Below are 21,331 nucleotides of genomic sequence, written 5' to 3'. Positions count from 1 at the left end.
TCTATGGTGTACTGAGAACTGAAAATCTTTGACATGTTCAATGAATAAAATGTACGGTCTTTCTCTACAGTTATACAGCAGTAAGTATCCTGGTGTGACTTGTGTTGTGTTTGATCCGAGTTCTGGTAGTACAGGAACTGTACATTAAGGATTTACACATATTTGTCCTTTATCTAAAGGTCAAATCATTCTCATCAACTAAACCAACCATATTTTTCAAATGTGGTTGTAATGTGATTGCACTGAGGGAGAAGCATTTCTGTTTCAGCCTTTGTTTGCTGGGTTCTGATCTTTTCATGAATGTGTAATGTTTCTTCATGAACTTGTTCCTCACGGGTTTGACACTGAAATGCTTCTGCAGACAAATCGACAGCGTGGGCGTTCAGCTCCACGCTCTTTTCCTTGACGGGTGATCATGTGACTGACAGCTCACTCAGGTTAAAGGACACTTCGCCCACCAAATGCACGGCAGACTGCGGAGCTTCCAGTCTCCGCCAGGGTTTAATTTACATCCAGAAAATGACTTCATGTCCTTTTCATTCAGCTGACACGAGATGCTGTGGAGGGGGTCTGTGTGTTGTGTGCATCCATCCATGGTGAGAGGATAATGGGAAAGCAAAGAGCATCATTACCTCTCTCCATGCTGCTGTGCACCTCTCACCTCCCCCCAAAACATCAGGAAAAGGTGGAGTGGATGTTGTTGGGTAGATGCTTTGGATCTGGACTTCAAATCTACAAACGCACTGAAATCAACAAGCTCGTCATTGTTTTTATTGCTTCAGGCACAATTTGTTCAACAGCATTGTTCACTAACTTTAAACAGCAACTGAATCACTGACAGCATGAACTCAATCTGAAACCACAGCCTCTGACCAGCAGGGGGCACACGACCAGATGAAACTATGCACCTGATTTTTTCCTTTTGGATCTAAGACACTGAAAGCAGTGCTTTAACACTTCATTTTACTGGTGTCGCTAATCCTCGCAGAAAGATTTGCTGTGAGTCACAGGATATTTCTCATGAAGTAAGGCAGCTTTTTTTGTGCATTACAGATTAAATCAACTCAAAAGTTTCAAATAATTAGATGAAAAATACAAATAAACTAAAAAAAATATTATTTAGGCAACATTTTTTTTAAATAAACTTGTTTAATAATTTTATTCTCACCACATAGTTTTTAAAATTGTTCTTTAGCTCATCCGGCTGAAGGTCCAGTGAGCTCGTGCTATGGTGAAGCATCTATCTCCAGAACTCACAGCGATTCCTACGTCTTCTACAGTTTTGATAAGATTTAATGAAACTTGCACACAGTTATCAGTTAATGGGTCTTTTCAGAAATTGTGCCCAAGGTGATGTTTTTTAATGTTACAGACAATAATCTGTGAACTATGATGGACCATAAGCAGGATGAGCTATGACATACATTTTTTTTAAAACTCACCATCTTGTGTTAAAAAAGAAAAAAAGAGGAAACAAAACAAAACAAAAACAATAAAAGAAATTTTGTCTGAACCATCAGCTAACATGCTGTTATTTGCTAATTTCTCGTTAGGTTAGGTGAGTCGACTGCTGCTAATGTTGCTAATGCTGCTAATGTTCTGTGGCAGATTTCATTGTGGTTTACGGCTGTGCTGTTATCCAGCAAAACAGCCCACAGTCAGCTTCTTTAGCATACTTAGCTTAGCAGCTGGTATGAAGCAATTATCGCACACAGTGATTAGCAAAAATGCTACTGACAAAATATTAAAATGAATATTGTTGCTGCGTTTTATGCAATGATATACATGGAAGAAAGTTTCTGTGTAACCAAGAAAAAATGAGTGAAGTGGATAAAATGAGTTACATTAAATTAAATTACACATTTTCTGGGTTTGAACGTCGAGGAGCTCAAAAATATGCAAAGTAGCAAAGTTCATCAAGTTTGTTCAGCTGTGTTTAGATGTTTTAAGATGTTTTAAAGTTCCCTTCATACGTTCCACAGTTGTCATATTCTGTGACTAAAAGTTCAGCCCTTTGTGACACTTTACTTTCTCTGTAATTATAAAAACATTGATAGAATCATTTGGACTCGTCAAAGTATTTTTTGTGATAACAAACAGCTGATTTGGAATCAGCCTGTTTACTGGATATCACTGAAAACTAGCTGCAGATGATCCAGTCCTGTTCTTACTCTTGTTTTTTAAATGTGGATGTCTTGGATCTGAAAGCACTCGGCGTGTTTCATTCACACTGAACAAACAGTGACAAACAGGCGGAGCTGTTGCTTTGGTGATGAAGCTGCTTAAAGCTTTTTTTTTTATTTCTGTTTTTTAGGAACATGCAGCACCGCAGGGGGAAAATGTGTCAGTTTGATGTTGTTGGTTCTTAACTTTGATCACCAACAATTATCACTTCGTGTGATATGGAGAGCAGTATGAACGACTTAGACTTCACAGTATGAAGTGACAGGTGACTTTGAGCCTCACTCTGAGGTCAGGGTTCAGTTTAAATCTGCCAAACTAACAGCATCAGCTGGATGTGCTGAAACAAACAGGGTTTTTTTTCAACTTTTTGACATTATTTTATAATTTTTGTTTCACAATCCGATGATGTATCTGAACATCACATATCTACACAGTATTATTAAAATGTATGGCCAACATGTCTTTCTGAAGTGTAATGTGGTGTTTGGTGTGTGTGTGGTGGGGGTTTGGCTTTTAAAGTCCTGTCACGGCCCCAGAAAGCTTTGGGCCGGCCCTGTTAGTGCATGGCTGAGTGTATGAAGGCAGACTGCAGCTGCAGCTGCAAAATGAAGTCAAATGATGGCTTTTCCATTTCAGTCACAGCTTGAATGTCTGTTTTTTTTTTTTTCATAATCAGCAGGTTCTGTATTTTTGCCTTTAGGCCTTTGGTATCAGAAAGCTGTGGCAGGCAGTTTTTAAAGGATTTACAGTCTGCAGATTTTTTCTCTCTGCTGCTGAGACGTTCGACTCAACCCACAATCTGTCATTTCCAACATTTGGTAATTATTCCCATTCACACACACCTCCCCCTCCAGACAAGCCAGAGCGCCTCAGCTTCAGCTCCACGTTTCAGCACAGCCGCAAGCTTCAGACGTACTCCTGCAGGCTGTAGCTGTCCTTGATGTCTGTTTGAGGGAGTTTGGATGGAGACGAGTGGAGCTCTTGCCCCTTGCATGGTGTGGGTTTCTCCCGCTTCACGGCGTCCACCTGCAGCTGGACCGTCTTCTTTCTGTTTTTCGGCTGATTGCGTTCAGCTTGCAGCCCCTGCCTCCTCCGCTCATCTGGGTGCAGCGTGAATCTGTCGGGGTCGGCGGGGGAAGCGCGATCTGGCCGTCTCGTTCTCTTTCCGGGACACGACAAACAAAAAATGACCCCCCCGGCCAGGAGGAATCCAGCAGAGATGAACGTGATGCACAGAGCTCCGCCGGGCTGATATTTACTGCTGTCCGGCAGGTCTGTGGTCAGGAAGGCAGTGATGACTTCGTTGGTGAACCAGGACGCAGGGATGAGGCAGAGGAGGCTGGCCAGGATGAAGCAACCCCCTGCAGCGATGGCTGTGTGCCCCTTTGCTCGGTGGCTGCCCCCCCAGCGAGTACATTTGAGCCCCAAAGTAGCGAGACAGAGTCCGAACAGCGCTACTACGCAGGACAGGACCATGCCGGCCCGCGCGGCCTGCAGGTGCGGCGGCAGCGACAGCACCGAGTTCTTCATGGTACAGCTGAAGATGCCGGAGCTGTACCACACGCAGTCCATCCACAGTCCCTGCATCTGCGATATCGGGGTCATGATGCTGGTCCACACATTGATGCTCACCTTCCAGTTGGGCATCAGGGTGGCCACGACAGCACCGAGGACGCCCAGGAGTGCCAAGGCGAACGCCAGGATCTGAACAGCGGCGGACAGCATGGCTCGCCCCCCCACCTCCGTCCCGGGCAGGTCCTGACAGCAGATAATTCCTCAGCTCAGGCTCCAGCGAGCTGCAACCAGAAGAGAAATGAGAATTGAAGTGAGCGTGGGAGCGTGACGGGCGCACAGCTGAGGCTGCTGATGGGAATCTGTGTCTCTGTTTGGGGGGCGAGCTCGATGATTGCCTGCATTAGCTGATGTGGTGATCACTGACACTCAATTATGTCCCTTTAAAGCTGCAGCAGCGCTCCCTCTGCAAAGACACAGAGCAGAAACTCGGAACTCTGCTGGAGTGAAGTTGTCTCCTGGATGGAGTAAGCATCGGAACACGAACAGGAGTTCTCCTCTGAAAAGTTCACCTGTGTCAGGCTCTGCCAGCGTCTCCTCAAGTGACTGCTGGAGATGAAGCGGGGAAGCAGCGTGAATGAAAACAGAGGGCGTGTTGGCGAACAGCCTCTAACTACCCCTCTGCCTACTGTCTCCTTGGCAACTGTACATACAGTTTCAACCCATTCTGCGTCCTGAAAGGAAACACCAGGCGTCCTCTCCGCAATCTCACTGTGAGCAGAAGAAACTGTCCTTCTGAAAAAAGTCTGCTCCAGGAAATGTGTTTCTGCCTCCATCACCTGAAGGTCACCAGCTCGGCCGAAGGAGCCGCAGAGCGGCGTTCTTATCTGATGAGTTGATGGCGGGGTGCGTCAGCTCCACAACGCCGCTGAGACATTCTCCTCTGACTGCACGAAATCTGATTTTTACCTCAAAATGTTTGTTTCACTTTCTTTTCTTTACATTTTTGTCTCAGTTTGTTTTTTGGGACTTCGCAGGCTTTTGAAAAAACACGGCACCCCCTCTGACGCTGACAATAAGCACGGAGGTAAATGTAATTACTGATTATCAGCGATCACATGTGATGTCCGAGTCCTCGCTTTTGAACACGCCACATTTTTAAAACAATCACGCTGCTGCATCGAGTCATTTTCTCTGGTTTGGAGATAAAACCGTGGAGCAGTTTCTCTTTATGGGGCTGCATTGTGAGCAGAGGTGTCGCCCGTCACGTGACCACGTGAAGAATCGCCCACTGCAACACGCTGATAAGAGTCTGCAGCCCGCCCACCCGTTCTGTAGTCAGTCAGTCGGTGGCAGCCTGTTATTACCATAATCCTCAGTCTGGCTTTATCAGCTCAGACCTGCACAGACACGACCGGCTTCCTGTAAACATATGTCGGGTTTCTGCAGCCGGTGGGAAAACACAAGTTTAAAGACACACTAGCATCACTGCCGCCATCATCGCCGCGTAATTAATGTTGTTCTGTTGATACAGAAACAGTAGAAATGGATAAAAACACAATAGAGTCGACTGCGTTTCCCACCAGAGAACCGCAGAGGTGATGTCATCACCACAGTCACACGGCAAGGTGCTGCGGTGTTGATGTGGGCACATTTCTGCTCCCTGGCCCAAACCCGGCCTTCGGAACATGAGCCGCTGTGACATCATCACCGACGACGGCAGGTGACACAGGTGACCTCGCCTACTCAGGCTTTCCGTGTTGAATATTTAATATTTGGTGACATTAACACAATGTGTTCATTTTTTTTTGCAGTTTTTTTTGGGATCTAATTGTGGTTGGAAAAGAACTAAATCTACTGAATCATTTTAATAAGGTGATAAAAGAATAATTTAATCCCTTTTTGTAAACGTCTGTTTAAGGAACTCGTGTAAAAATATTCATTCACTCTGTACAGAGCTGCTTGGCTCGGCCACATATTCATTTAATTTATTGTATTTCCATAATTTCAGATTTATTTATATTTATTATATACTTAATTTGCCCAGTTTAAAAAAAATTCACTTAATAATTTAATATCATACATAAATCATGTGTTTTTTAAAGGAGAGTGTGAAACTTTAAAATAAAATATTGAAATATTAAAAATATAAAACAGACAGAGGCACAATGCTAATAAACAAATGATGTCAGTAAAACTGATACAGGTTAAGGTCACATTACAAAAGTAACAGATGAAGGCCAACTCCTTTCATGTGACATAATACTGTTAGTACTAATAATAATAATAAAAACAACAATAATAAATGTAAAAAAAAAAAATAAAAAAAAAAATAAAAATAAATGTAGGCTCTTGCACTGCAGCGCTGAGCTGTATTTTCTCTGTAGAGGTGTTTATTGTCCTGAGTGGGAAACACTTTTTATTCTGTGATTCATGTTTGACTGAATCAGAAACACTGTCATGCTTTCCTATGGGCTGTTGTCGGTAAAGATTTGGTTATTTCCTGCATTTTATGACATTAAATCTTAGATGTGGGAGTGTCCTTGAATGCACCGACAGATTTCCCAGCAGTCCAGTTTATTAATGAACGTCTATACGGTCGACCCAGATCTCTGATGACTGATCTATAAATGTTCAGGTAATTGTGAGAAGGCATGTTTGTGTCTTTCATTTTGTCCCGTTACTTGCACATCCTCATATTTCAGAAGCTGTTTGGTGTTTTCTTGATCATTTATTTGTGCTGTTTGATCCTCGGAGTGTTCTGCTCCTTTACATCAAGTGTTTCCAGCCTCCTGCAGTGTTTGGGTCTCTTGTTCTGTGTTCGTGCACATGCTGAACAGCCTGTTTTAACATCCAGCCGCTTGCCGTGTCGCTCAGCGATGTGAAACCAGGCGGCGGGCTATTAGAGGCGGGTCTCTGGAGGGTTGAGTGGCCGCCCGCGGGCCTGAATGTCTGAACGCTGCAGAGGACAAACTGAGAAGCTGCTTTTCTGTCCTTTAAAGTTTTTCTTTTAATTCCATGTTTTTCTGCTGTTGTTCAGGAAGTCTGAATACTGACGAGCAGCTTTGTTTTCTCTCTTTTCTACTTATTTAATTTCTTTATTTTTGTCTTTAATTTTATTTTTATCTTTTGTATTTTACATTTAATAATTCTCACATTTTATTAATTTTATTTATGTATTTTTTCTTTGTGCAGCTTTTTGTAAATTCTTTTGTTTCATTAAAAAGAAGCATTTTCTTTATTTTAAATTATTTTTATGTTATTTTATTTAAAGAGCCATTTGTCTCTATGACATGTTTGGATGGGGAGAGTTTAAATTTGGTTTTACGGTTTTAATTATTTACTTTTTATTAAAAAATATTTTAAATTATTTATTTTTTTCTTTGCTTCTTTAACTTTAAAAAAATCAGTTTGTATTTATCATAATCAAGGTTATTGTTAAAATTTTCACACCTTGTGATGATTTGTGGGTCAACGATCTTCAGCACCACCTCCGTGGAGATGGCCTCCAGCAGGGGTGAAACACCCGGGAATCCACGCTGCTTTTAGAACCGAAGAGGCCTCTGTGATGAGACAAGACTGTGGCGACCTGGATGGTCAAGGACTTTATATAAAATTTAATTGATTTTTCTTTTTATGCACCTGAAATTTACATTTTGTAAATTATTTGTTTTATATTTTTAAAATTAATGTACTGATTTCTGTATGAAAACACACACTGACATCAGTGTGTGTTCATGGCACAAAACAGCCTAAATAAAAATGTTCCCAGTAATAACTTGGGAATGAATATAAATAAATAAATGATCCGTTTTCATTCTGCCTTTTTCATTCAGGAACATCTTTTTGATTTCTCAGTGGTTTGTTTCTCTGATGGAGAAACGTGATAAATCTGTGCGAGCTCAGCAGGGTGGGTGGATATCTTTGCTTCACACTCTGCTGATGTGACCTGACTCGATGAGGAGGAGGAAGAATGAAGAAGAGTGGAAGGATTTCCTTTGACTCCTCCTCAGTATCCACAGAGCCGCGCAATTCCTCATTCTTTCACCCAACACAGCTGAAATTAGCTTCACATTAAAGTAGACAGTTTGACCTTTGACCCCTCAGTCACAGCGATAATAGTTTGGAGCTGAATCAAACCATCTGGCAGAAACACCCCCCCCCCCGAGGCTCCATCAGCCATCAGTCAGGGGGATATAAATGAAGTGCTTTATCTACGCTCAACACACGCAGCCTGAGAGTGTGTGTGAGCGTGTGTGTGTGTGTGTGTGAGTGTGTACGTGTATTAATATCTTTGTGGGGACCAAAAATTAGAAGTTTACTATACTTGTGGGAACCAACCGACCTTATGGGGACCAAAATCCTGAAGGCATATTTGAGACTCAAAATGTGGTTTTAGTGTCAAGGTTACAGTCAGGTTATGGTTAGGTTTAGGCTGAGGGTTAGGGTTAGGCATTCATTTTTGATGGTTAGAGTTAGCGGCTGGGGAAAGCATTATTTCGTGTCTTAATTCTATGGCTAAAGTTTTAATTGCTATTCTCTTTTGTTTTATCAGTTTTTAACTGTATTTTTATTTATTTGTCTTATTTATCATCAGATAGCTGTTCAGCACTTTATTTGAAAGCACTTTATAAATAAAGTTATTATTATTATTATCATTATTATTATTATTTCACTTAGATGTCTTGACAAGGACATAAAAACACGACTCTGTGTGTGTGTGTGTGTGTGTGTGTGTGTGTTAGACTGACCTTCATCATGAACGCTGCTGGTTGATGTTTGATGTGCTCTGCCGCTGGACGTCAGTCAGAATTTAACAGAAACTTTGTTGCCTTATTTAAAGATATTAATTTTCTAATAGTTTTATTTAATTATTAAAGTAGCTTCATTTCAGTTTAGTTAGAAATGCTCTGCTTTAAAGTCAGCCTAAACATGCTAATAGATGTTTTTTCTTCCATGTCACAGTAGTTCTGTGTTGTTGGTGAAATATCAGTAAATATTTATCCCAAAGCAAAATTAATGGTATTACAGAAGGTTAAACATTTAAGTCAAAGACAGATAGCTTAAATAAGTAGAAATTATAAGGCTGATGTAGATTTTTTGGCTCACAAAGATTTTTTGGATCAATAATTAATATCTTGATGGTTAAACTGTCTGAACCATTATGAAAACGTTTTCTGGTTCTTTTCTTTTTCTGGCATCTCTTTTCCAGTTCAGCAAACATGGTGCATGATGGCTGTAAACCCTTCATCCACCCCGACCTCCTCCTACCTCCTCTTATTGATTCAATCAATAAAACGTCTCAACCTCATCCCACCAGAGATTACTCTGCACATAACTGTAGTTATTGTGAAGGCTATTTTAACCCCTGAATGCGAAGACACGGGGCAAGTAAAACTGATGCAGGATTAACAGACAGAAAATCACAGATTTATTTTTATGCAGTGTGAGATTATTTTGTTATCATATGTTACCTTATATATGTAATCAAAGTAGTTGAATTATGATATTGCTGTAGGTCATATTATACCCCTTAATATAGAGTGTGTGATCAGTATGTAGTTTTAGTTTGCATTATACTTCTGACTTAAAAGAGTGTGAAAATCATTAGATCTATTTGATTGACCTGTATTACTCGACACTGTTGAATGTGTTACACTGTTTCTTGACATTTCATACTGCTGAATCATGAAGAGAATGTTGTGTGCAGGAGACCTTGTCTAGAATAGAAGAAGAGAAGACCACATTCCATACCCCCACCTTTACAGAGAGCAGAAAAACAAGGAGCCGAGGTCATAACTTAGGCGCCGTAAGAGAGAAAACATGTGAATGTTTAGGCTTTTTACGACTAGGTGGGGGCCACTAGGGGCTATAAAAGGCTGAGTAACCCGTCACCATTTTGAGACTTGCTGTGACCCTCTGCAGGCAGGTCTCCCCATCATGATGGTTCTTATGCTCTTAAGTGTTGAAATGTATGGAAATAAATAATTATTGATTGAGCATTTATACACCGAGTATTGTCCTTCCTTCAGCCCAAAGATTAAAAGAACTGGGAGATTTTAACAACTTGGTGCCGGTGACCCGGATCTTTGGTGTGCTGAGGAGGGGCAGATTTGGCCTTTGGTGAGATCGTGGGGCGAGGCGAACAGAGGGCCGGCCTAAACAGAAAGGTAAGCACAGCCTGTTGTATTATAAATACCAAATGTGCATATTGGGCTTTCCAAATTAATCTGTTCGCTGAGTTACACGTATTTTCACATTAAATTTGTCGGTGTCTGGTTTTTGGCGCAAGATACTAACAACATAAGTTGAGGCTAAATTCCAGCGTGTTAAATGAACTGCTTCTAGCAAGATACTAATTACATACTACGTTGAGTCTAGTTGCAGCTAAACTGCTTCTAGCAAGATACTAATTACATACTACGTTGAGTCTAGTTGCAGCCCACTTTACCTTCCACATTTAACTTTGTCTAAGACTGGCTTCTGTAGCAATAATACATTAGAATCTTTGGAGACGCGGCTATATGTCCAGTACATTGAATAGAGGTTTTGAAGTGGGTTATGGTGTCGGATATAAGCCCTCGTTGATGCGGTCATAAAATTAGTATAAAGGTTAAGCAGATACTGGCTTATGGTGTCGGTTAAGCGCTAGCAACGCGTAATGCGAAACACGTCCGTAGGTTTTGGTTTATGATACGGCCGTGTTCTGGTGATGCGGCCATAAGTGCAGTAGTGAGGGGTTGCTGGGTTCAGCACATTGAAAAGAGGTTAGACGGTGGTTTATGGTGTCGGTTAAGCCTCGAGGGTTGCGGCCATAAAATTATAAGTAAAATATTTACTTCACCCCGATTAAAGGTAAAGCAGACCCTGGTTTATGGTGTCGGTTTTGAGCCTCGGGGACGAGCATCACTTTTACGATGCGATTTTGCCCCGTGGTGGCGGTCATAAGCGCAGTGAAAGGGGTACCTGGTGTATGGTGCGGTTGTGCTTCGGAAGAGTTCTAACAGTTGAGCTTAAGAGGTTTCTGTGTAAATTTCCGCTGATGAAAAGCGCTCTCTGTGGGTCTCACTGCTGGTGAGGCGCGCTCTGGGCGTTGTGTGTGAGGCGCGCTCTGGGTGCTGTTCTGTGTGTGAGGCGCGCTCTGGGTGTGTTTCCGTGTGTGAAGCGTGAACACAGTGACAGTGACGGTTGATGTGTGATTAGGAGGACACTAGAGTAAAGACACATTTTAGGATCAAAGGTTGATACCTAGTGTACCTGTGGAAATTAATTTTGTTCAAGGTGTGGCAACCCCCCTGTCTGTGGACGCACAGGCCGGTCCAGCGTCGTCTGGGTGCCGAGGTGGCGACTTGGGAACTGAGGACTCCCGCATAGCTACAGAATAACACTGGAACGGCCGTGTAATCACGGGTTCACATTTATTCTGGAATAGACCAAGACACATTTTGCGATCAAAGGTTGAGTTCTATAGTAGTCAAAGAGAAAACCGAGGTTAGAGTCCTTATTTCTCAAAATAGAGGTTAGAGTCCTCATTTCAGTGACGTTTCAGTGGTTGAAATTGTTGTGTGCCTGTCCCCTGATAACGTGAAATTAACTAAAGAGGGAATTTGGAGCCACATAGAGATAGACGGGCATAATTGGGTGTATTACTCTGTGGTGTAAAAAACACATAAAATAAAATAAAAAAAAGGAGAGAGAGAGAGTAAGAGGTGTGTAGTGGAGAATTATTGAGAAGCAGAGAGAGGAATGTGTTGGGAGATTGACGTGCAGTTTGCACTGTCAAGGTGGGCGTGTTGCCTGCTTATCTGTTTAACAATGATGACAATGATATTAAATAAATCTCTTAGTGTGTTAATACAGGAAGCTACGGACCTGGACCAACTGCCCCCACAAGCACAGCGGCCGAAGTAAAATTATAGTAAGGGGAACCACACCCAGCAAGAATCAGCAGCTGTGAAACAGACAGCTGCGAGGAGAGAATTAGAGGAGAAATGAAGGTTTTAAGAGCACATGAAATTGGGTTGAATTTTGGGGCCAACGGACTTGTGGAGGTTGGGAAGGCGTCCGGAGCATCACAACAAAAGGTGAAACAAAAACACACACAAGCAGAGAAATGTGAGAGAAAGGCTCCTTTTAAGGTAACGCCTAGTTTGAGAAAAAGTTAAAATTAACCTGCCTACAAATGCACACACATGCAATGAAAAAACAGCTTACACTCATGAACATGTGAAGATTTTCCAGCAAGGTTAAAGCAGCAAAAATTAACATACACCTGTTTTTTGTTAATGATGAAGTTTATCCATTACTAACAAATAAACCCTTTAGGTTGCAGGACAACAATTTAGCTTCAAAGAAAAAAGAAAATAAAGAGACTGGTATGACCAACCAGTGATGAAACGACAAATTTAGTGGTTAACAGTCAGATTGTGAGATGTTTTCTGATGATTGAACAACACAAGTGATTACTGACGGAAAGAAAATTTCTCTTTTGTGAGTTTAAACATGATCTTAGGAATTTGAACATGTGCATGTTGTCCTGTCAACTTGGTGGGTTATGAGTTGATTATATCGTGAGGAAAAAAAAAAAAAAAAAAGAGAGGAAAAAAAAAAAGGGGAGAGAAGGCTGACACAGGGCCTGGCCCGGTGTTTCTCCCCTCTCGTTGTAACACAGCCAACACAACATCATTTTCCTGTTCGTACACTTCTGTTTGTTTTTGTTTTGTTTTGTTTTTTGTTTTTTCTCTTTATGTTTAATTACAGGCTGCTTTGCCGGCCCTGAAAGCCGAGGCTGACCTGGACTCCTGCTCTCCCCTCTACGTGATCCTGACCAAATGCTGCAACAGCTGGACCCACAACAACAACCTGAAAAGGTCAACAGTGCTGCAGGAATGCGATCTCATGCAGCAGAGACGGAGAGCACTAAACCCAAGGCCCGTTTCACTACACGGGGGAAAATTCCCAGACTGCGTCAGCTGACAGAGCTGTGACGAGACGCCTGCCAAGCCCGAATGAAAAGTAAGGTCAAGCAAAAGGATGCTGATCTTGATAACTCTGCATTAACACTGTGCAGGACAGTGATGGACCAACACGCATGATCGGGCAGCAAAAAGGGCGCGACAGAGACAGGAGGAGTAACTGAGGTCAAAAGGCACCTCAGAATGGACAAAAACACAGAAGAAGATGCAGGTTTCACCTACGGTGAGCATGGACATTGGAGGAAGGACTGCCCCAATTGGGGTCAGAACCAGGACGGACTGAACTTTGAGCAGCAGCAGCAGCAATGGTCGCAAACAGACTGAAAAGGAGGAGGGCAGGACCCCAGGGCATGCTTCAGGCTGTGGTTTACCCAAGACACCAGAACAGGAAAGTGATGAACGCACACACACACAAACATACACATCTACATACACTGACTCAGAATGAAGAGAAACACACACATGAACAGATGTGCACTCGTTGATTGAGTGAAAAATGAGACACACACACACACACACAACATTGGAATGCTGACTCACTGAGAAGTGATCCACACACATACACATACACATACACATGCACACGCTTGTGCAACGAAGAGTGATGCGCACACACACACACACGCTGATGCAATGAAGAATGCTTTGCTAACAAATGCTTATGCTGATATGCAAAATGCTGCACACAAATATCCCAATACCTAATTTTTATGAGGAGCCATTGATTACCATTGATTACTTAAAATGTGTTTTATGTCACCCAGAGCACATTTATGTAGATTTAAGGGGTAAGGTCTGAAATAGTTTGGTTATGAAAACAATGTCTGTGCGTGATGTCTGTTTATGGCTCAAGGCCTTGACTGAATTCTTTGCTGTGCTTCACACAGCCTGGTGAGGAACAGAGGCACAGAGTGAAAATGATGAAGTTTTAGGTTGGAGTACTGCATTTTCTGTGATTGAGATTTAATTCAAGGAGGAACACAAGGTGCTACGGTACCTGAGGTTCTCATTCCCACACAATATTGTCCCGGCAGGAAGCAAAACGTTCCTGTGAAATTCTGGTTGATTTTTTGGTTTTGCTTAGCGCTAGCTTGATTTTATCAGTGAGCTTTGGGTTGTTTTCTTTCTCTAACTGAGAGAGGGATGATTTTATGTTTGGACATGTCTGTAACGGGCCCTAGTTTGTTATTTTTATTAGTATTTTGTTGGTTACGTCTGTGTTTGTTTTTGTTACAGTGCACTGAGAAAAAAAACATCTGAGAGGTGTGATCCACTGGTGGTGATATTTTGATATTTTGTGAGTTCATGATTTAACAATCAGCTCTTTAAACCAGGCCTGAAAGATTGAGATTTAAAGCGCTATAAAATATTATTACTGTAAACAGTTGCAAAGTGTGCTTCTCCATGATTGTAATTGGCTTGGGAGAAATTCACTTATATGGGACACTGATCACATAAGATAGTCCTGAGTCTAAAAGGATTGCAGCGAGTCAATCCAGTCCAAAAAACAAGGAATTGTTTTTCTTTTAAAATGATGACGTCATCTTGCTGGTGATGGATGCTCGAATAGGTCACGCGTGAGACTCCATTATCAGCAACATCTGGTATGAATGGGTGTGAATGAATGCATGTGACTGGACTGTGATGGACGGACTAAAAGTTTTGACTGACTTGATACTGAGACAATGACTGCACGAACTTTAGGATTAGTAAATGCTGACAAATAATTCACCTAGCCGGCAAGAGAAGGGTGGATGCTTCGCTTTGTTTTGTTTTGTTCTTGCAGGAGCAGGAGGATAAGAGAGACTGAAGAGGAGACGGTAGCTTCACATGAGAGTGTGGAACTGCAGATTTAACCCTTTGGTTGCTAATTTTGAGTTCTGAGATATGATGTCACTAACCTTCTCTTTTAATTTTCTAGCTCCGGTGAATTGACACATGGGAGTGTGTCAAAAAGGGGGGAGTGGAAGTTGAGTTTGAACATCAAACAATGGTTATATAAAAATTTTTATGACTTTATTTGTGTGTTCAATAATTTAGGTATGGTAAAACTTAAGCTTAGGGTATGTTAGACTTAGAAATGGTTCATTAATTTTTGATTTCTTTTACACACACATAGATTATGATTAGAATAAGTCCCTGGGTCAGAGAGTCCTGAACATAATATATAATAGATTATCGAGGCTAGGGAGAGAGGTGTTTTGGTTTTCTGTCTCCCACAGAGAGAGGAACAGACACCAGACGGGGACACGGAGATATGAGGACCCTTCACAGCAGAGACAGATGTAGGGACTGCCGAGACAGCAACTGGGGTCAAGTGTCATGGCGTTTGGGCTCCTTGAGAAGATGGATCCCATAAACACAGCAATAACCATGAAGGGGTTGGCCAAGATTTAGGAACACCAGACCAATGAGGTTCGAGAGGCTCTTGGCAAAAAGGGGGACACGGCGGTGACCCCAGAATACACAGATCTTTGTTTGAAATCGGGGCAGAATAATCCCCTGATCTGTGCAACGACTAAAGGGTGGTCTAACCCCGGAGGTCGAAGAAAGAAGCTGAGAATCACCCAACTGGAAGATACTGGTAGCTGCAGCAATAAAAATAAAGGTTAAAAGCTCCTTAGACAGAGGTTCTAGTCTGAGCACATTTGAGGGTATAAGGTGGCACCAAAAATGGGGGTGGAAAACTGGAGCACCAAAATAAAGCTGTGGGAGAACTGGGAGTGATGGGAGTGTCATCTGTAACTGCTGTTATGGTTGTAAATCTAATTTTTCTTGCATCTGAACTGCGTAAACACAGAGGTCATTCTACATATGGTCGACCCATAAAGGGGGACAGAGGGCCTCAGGACCAAGAAGAGCTGGACCTTGTAACGCTGGAGTGTATGTTATAAGTGATCTCTTTTTTAAGAGATCAAAAGGGGGAATTGTGAGATTATTTTGTTATCATATGTTACCTTATATATGTAATCAAAGTAGTTGAATTATGATATTGCTGTAGGTCATATTATACCCCTTAATATAGAGTGTGTGATCAGTATGTAGTTTTAGTTTGCATTATACTTCTGACTTAAAAGAGTGTGAAAATCATTAGATCTATTTGATTGACCTGTATTACTCGACACTGTTGAATGTGTTACACTGTTTCTTGACATTTCATACTGCTGAATCATGAAGAGAATGTTGTGTGCAGGAGACCTTGTCTAGAATAGAAGAAGAGAAGACCACATTCCATACCCCCACCTTTACAGAGAGCAGAAAAACAAGGAGCCGAGGTCATAACTTAGGCGCCGTAAGAGAGAAAACATGTGAATGTTTAGGCTTTTTACGACTAGGTGGGGGCCACTAGGGGCTATAAAAGGCTGAGTAACCCGTCACCATTTTGAGACTTGCTGTGACCCTCTGCAGGCAGGTCTCCCCATCATGATGGTTCTTATGCTCTTAAGTGTTGAAATGTATGGAAATAAATAATTATTGATTGAGCATTTATACACCGAGTATTGTCCTTCCTTCAGCCCAAAGATTAAAAGAACTGGGAGATTTTAACAGCAGAAAGGTGACGAAAACAAAAGCAAAAACAGTCACTGAGCAAATACACTGACAGAGGACACAACAAAGACCAGATGCAGGAGATGTATATAGATGCAGAAAGTATATAGACACGAGAACATTAGGACAGAGTGGACACACCTGGGAGCACAGTTGAACACGATCTACCTAGAAGGGCATAAAAGGATGAAACACAGAGTGACGATCGCAGGAAAAGGAAGAGATGAATACCAGGACTAAAGACATAGACAAGACAGGAAAACCACAAAAACACAGAGACCAGAACGACATGGGGACAAAACTGGGGAGACGAAAAGGGTAACAAAGCACGGAGATGAGACTTGGACAGGCTGGACACGAAAAGGGAATCAAACAAGATCCAAGGAATAGAAATATAAAAAGCTCAGAGGCAATAGGGAACACTAAACTCAGGACTAACACAGAGCTGTATGTAAAAATGTCTCAAATTCAAGGGAACAAATACAGAGCCCTCCCACCAGCAGCAGTTTCTTACAGCTTCTTACATCGAAGTGTTCAAGCTTTCCGAATGGATGGTGAGGGTTTGAGCTAAAATCCTGTGAGTCCCTGTCATGTATATGTGTGTTTAAATGTCCTGCTGCTCACACTGACTATGAAAGCAGAGAGTGAAGTTAAAAGCTCCGGGGCTTCATCAGGCCCCCAGCTCTTTCAGTGTCTCTGCAGGTCTTCAGAGGTTCATCAGTCGGGATTAAAAGTCTTAAATGTAATTAACAGAAGCCTGACTCTGTCTCTGTGCTGCAGATGGAAACATCAGGTCTAAATGTTCCTGCACATGTTCTTTGGCTGACGTGACAGTAACTGTGCTACAGGATTTTTTTATATTACTGATAGAAATAAAACAACAATAATAACAATGATAGGATTATAAGATAAATACAAGAGTTCATACATAGGACAGGGAGCGCTGTGTGTGTTCAGCTGCACAGTCTCTCCTCTGTTACTGGTAGGAATGCTTTTACTCTGGATACTACAAAGTTGTGCATATATATATTTATCACACTTTTTGAGTGTTATGTCGGGAAGTACTAATACTGAATATCCCAGTAGATTACACAAAGTTAAAAACATTGACACCGAGACGCCCTCTTATCGTGTTGTACTTTATTTTCTCTTACTTGATCCATCCACCTGGTGGAGAAATGCTTACCTGTGACTCAACTCCCTGTTGTCATCAGTTCACAAAGAAGATTTCTTAAATACAACCAAAACAAAACTATTAAAACATCACCAGTGTCTGTTGTTACTGTAGCGTTGCAGATTTTGGTTTGTAGACTTGAAACTGCTTTGAGTGGTCATTGAAGCTCCTTCCACACAGGCAGCAACTGGCTCGACTGGCAGTACCACAGGTGGATGAACCCAGCATGTAACCATGCAGTCTGCCTACACCATTTGTGAATAAACAGGTTGTTTTAAAGAGCTCTCTGATTTCAAGTGTAGGGCTGAAACAGAATGCCGCCACCACTACAACTTATCTCCCTCTTAGATTGTCAATACCCAGCTCTAAAGCTATGTGATTTGGAGTCAGAGACCAAAGACATTAACCAACTACGGGCAAACTAAATGCTGCTGACATGAAGTGGGACTAGTGATGAACTTTCCGGGGAGCGACTCAAGAGACGTCCAATAAGAGTGAAAAACACTGCTGATTGACATACGACCTGTGAATAAACACGTTAGAAGTTCACCTAGGCAACCGGAGCCTGAAATATCCTCACATGACCAGCTTCCAGCTCCTCAGTAACCATTAACAGGTGAACTGAGCAATGGCTGTTTAAAGCCTTCAAGGTTTGAAATGATGTCATTTGGTGAGACAAGCTGAGTTCAGTCTCCAAACAGATGCAGATTTTTTAAAAAGCTGTAAATTTATGATAAATGTGCCAATTTTGTGTTTCTTCGAGAGCTGTGCTGATAAATGAACGTTTTAAAGGCTTGTCTTCCTCCTCTCTACATCGGTTACTGTGGCAACAAGAGCTGAAGAGACAACACACACACACATACACACACACTCAGTTTTTACCTTCACTGGTGCTTTTAAAAATTTAATTTATCGATCCAAAAGTGAGCTGAGCGTCCTGTTCCCTGAAGGTGAAGTCAGACTGAAATGAGTGAAAGGAGGAAATCTGAGTATCATCACAGGAAATGATAATGTTCATGAAAGAAACACGACTTCATGGCAAGAAGAAAGAGTCTGGTGGTTTAGGTATGCCTGTAGAGCGTCTGTAGCTTGTGGACCATTGCACACGGTGTCGGTGTTTTAATGTTGGAGGGCAGAGTGTAATGTGGAGAACTGGAGGCAGGAGAGGATAGCTGCCCAAGACACATACAAATTCTGAAAGAATACGATTTTATTACCTCTTTACGTTAATAATGAAACCTACAGAAAGCACAGGGATCTCAGCTTTACTCAGCAGTGCACACACAGAGCTCTGCAGCATCACAAATCCACTTCAGTGAATCTTTTCTGTTTTCTCCCTCACAGCTTTACAGCTACTCAGTGAGCAGCTGGGGAGAGTTTTGAGAAAAGTCTATCTATGCAAACCGCGGCTAACTGCAGCTAACCACAGGTAACTCAGCTGGTCACTAAGCCTTGAAGTTTTCTGTCCAGAGACTGAATAAGCAGCAATAGGAGGAACATTTCAGATCAAAAGTCTTTAATTAAATATTTTTTTCATTTATTTGCCTTTAACAAATATTTAAGAAAATAAATTACCAAATACTTTAACATTTTAGAAAATATAAAACACAAATATAAAAAAAAAAACACTGGTGTCTCTCTAGTGTGCTTCGTCACAAAACATTACAAATATATAAATATAAAAACTCGACTGAAGGCTTTGATCCAGCAGCTCCAGATTTTTACCAGAAACGGCTTTTGTCAAGAAAGTTTCTCTGTTAGACAGAAAACTACAAAATGAGTGCTGCACACAAGAATATTTACAACACATGAGTTTGACAGCTGTCGCCGAGTTCAACCAACATTTGGTTCGGTCCATTGTTAGCGAACGAGATGAACCTGAAGAGCTGGTTGGACCCTTCAGAGAGATGCTTGGTTAAGTGAAAAGAACTGAGCACCATGTTCTGTCGAGGAATTTTTAAAAAGAACGCTCCACAGTTTCTGGAAATTTTTGTGAGGTCTGTAGTTTGTCTCTGAGACAAATGATTCAGTTTGTTCTTTGAGGTTTGTGAGCTTTGTTAGCGAGATGCCTGAGATGGGTCTACAGTTTCACATCAGAGCCTCTGTCAGAGAAAAAAGTTTGAGAATAAAGTCGAAAAATTTGGTATAAATTTACATTTTAAAAGACAAATTATTATAAACTCGTGTAAAGAAAAAGACACTTTTCAGGCAGAAATTCATGCAGGAATTTCATTAGTTTGATAATATAATCATTTTTTGAGAAAGTTATATTTAAAAAGATGTTGATGGAATAAAGTTTTACTGTGCGCACACCATAAACTTATCATTTTAAAGCTGAAGTAATTTATGTAAAGAAAATGTAAAATTAAAAAAAAAATCAGAAAGAAAAAAAAACACTTTATGCTTTTATTTATTATTTAATAGAAAGAGTCATAATTTACTAAAAAAAAAATTGAAATGAAAAAACTAAAAACTGCTTGCCAAATGTTTTTTTTGCATAAATAATGGTAATTTTAAAGGTTAAAAGGCAATGATATTGATATTTAAAAAATAAAGATGCACTTTTGTCGAAAGAGGTCACATTTCTGAGAGATCAACCTGTAATTTTATGAGAATAAAATGTTATTTTTAAATACAAACAAATCAAATTTCTTTTTGAGAAAAAAAATAATAAATTAAAAAATAATTTTAGGAATTTAAGAACTTACATCAACTGATGTTTCACAGTGACATGTTTTCTTTAAACATTTCCATTTTTCTTGGACTTTATTGTCAGACTCTTTTCTCTCACTTTCTGGTGACGCTTGACTGCTGTTTATTTTTGTTACCATTAAATCCCTGGTGAGCTTTTAATGCTGAATCAGAGAGATCAGTAAAAAAATCCCAGATTGGCTGATATGACTTCCTCTTGTACAAAAATTTGTTATCATTCCACCTCCAGACCTTTTTAATTTGTTGGAGGTTTAAGTGTCACGAATCTCGCAGCCAATCAGAGGGCTGGACACATGTCCTGCTATCTCACTGTCTCACTGAGAACAGTTCAAGTGTTGGAGAGATGAAGATCCTCTCAGAGGGTCAGTCAGTCTGTCAGCGTTTCCTTTGGTGTAGTGACCTGTGATGACCTGCAGGAGGCCATGTGTGAGAAATGAAGCTGCTTCACACTCTCGAAAATGACCCGAACCTTGTCAGATGGCACCTTTTGGTCAGCGTGGACCTCCATGTTCAGGTCTGCGGAGCAGGTGTGATAAACTTCCAGCTCAATCGTCTGGATTTATTTAGACTCCCCGCATTGTGACCATCCTCTTTGTGTTAGCATGTTAGCTTTGTCCCTGCACTGCAGGCATGGCGGCGGTCGTCGGTAACCCCAGCAGGGGGTCATAGAAGCAGTCCTCGTTGATCATGGAGGTCATGCTCTGAACGCTGAAGTCTCTCTCCAGCAGGTTGCTGAGGTCCTGCAGATCTCCAGGACTTCGCCGTAGGCTGGAGCTCCGCTTATTTTTCTCCTCCTCACTTATAGATGTCCCTCCTTGCTCCACCTCCTCCTCTCTGAAGTTGAGCCTCTGCAGCTGGGCCTCCAGCTCGCTAGTCAGGGAGCAGAGTCTCCCTCTCATCCCCGCAGCGGCACTGGAGCTGGAGGCGTGGCTTGGCAGCAGAGGCTCTGAGCACGTGTCGCCCAGGACACCGTCAGACCTGCAGCTCTCATCCAGCTGGTGAGGAATTGTCTTCTGGGCGTCAGAGCAGCGCTGCTGCCTCCTCCTCCAGGAGGCGCTTCTCTCAGCCGTAGACAGCCTGCTCCTCCTCAGGGATCCCACAGGAGCTCGGTCTCTGAGGAGCGAGCGCAGGGCTCGCAGCACGCTGGCCTTTGTCTCCAAACCGCTGAAATACAAACACAGAGCTGAAGCTTAACATCATCATGCACAGAGCTGAGAACCTCCAT

General features: G+C 41.7%; 2 protein-coding genes across 3 annotated transcripts in view; both read right to left on the bottom strand.

Annotated features, from left to right (window-relative positions):
- Positions 1 to 762: 762 nt before the first annotated feature.
- On the bottom strand, positions 763 to 6,886 carry LOC100690559 (claudin-20-like). The gene has a single exon (XM_005452466.3). It carries the CDS (start codon positions 3,907 to 3,909, stop codon positions 3,091 to 3,093), a length of 819 nt encoding a protein of 272 aa, XP_005452523.1. The 5' UTR covers positions 3,910 to 6,886; the 3' UTR covers positions 763 to 3,090.
- An 11,703-nt stretch (positions 6,887 to 18,589) lies between these two features.
- The window catches only part of tiam2b (TIAM Rac1 associated GEF 2b), a 46,564-nt gene continuing 43,822 nt past the window's right edge, over positions 18,590 to 21,331 (bottom strand). For both annotated transcript variants that reach the window (XM_005452465.4, XM_005452464.4), the window contains one exon: positions 18,590 to 21,270. In XM_005452465.4, the coding sequence (XP_005452522.1) occupies positions 20,712 to 21,270 (559 nt within the window). In that variant the 3' untranslated portion in view covers positions 18,590 to 20,711. The remainder of the gene's footprint in view (positions 21,271 to 21,331) is intronic.

The sequence above is a fragment of the Oreochromis niloticus genome, linkage group LG15 (genome assembly GCF_001858045.2).
Source record: "Oreochromis niloticus isolate F11D_XX linkage group LG15, O_niloticus_UMD_NMBU, whole genome shotgun sequence".
In the NCBI taxonomy this organism is placed as follows: Eukaryota; Metazoa; Chordata; class Actinopteri; order Cichliformes; family Cichlidae; genus Oreochromis; species Oreochromis niloticus.
Note: the sequence above shows the minus strand (reverse complement) of the source record. Positions and strands in the feature narration are given on the sequence as shown.

What these genes read in the sequence shown, in the direction of transcription:
- LOC100690559 (XM_005452466.3), bottom strand. Translation starts at nt 3,909, where the DNA reads ATGCTGTCCGCCGCTGTTCAGATCCTGGCGTTCGCCTTGGCACTCCTG.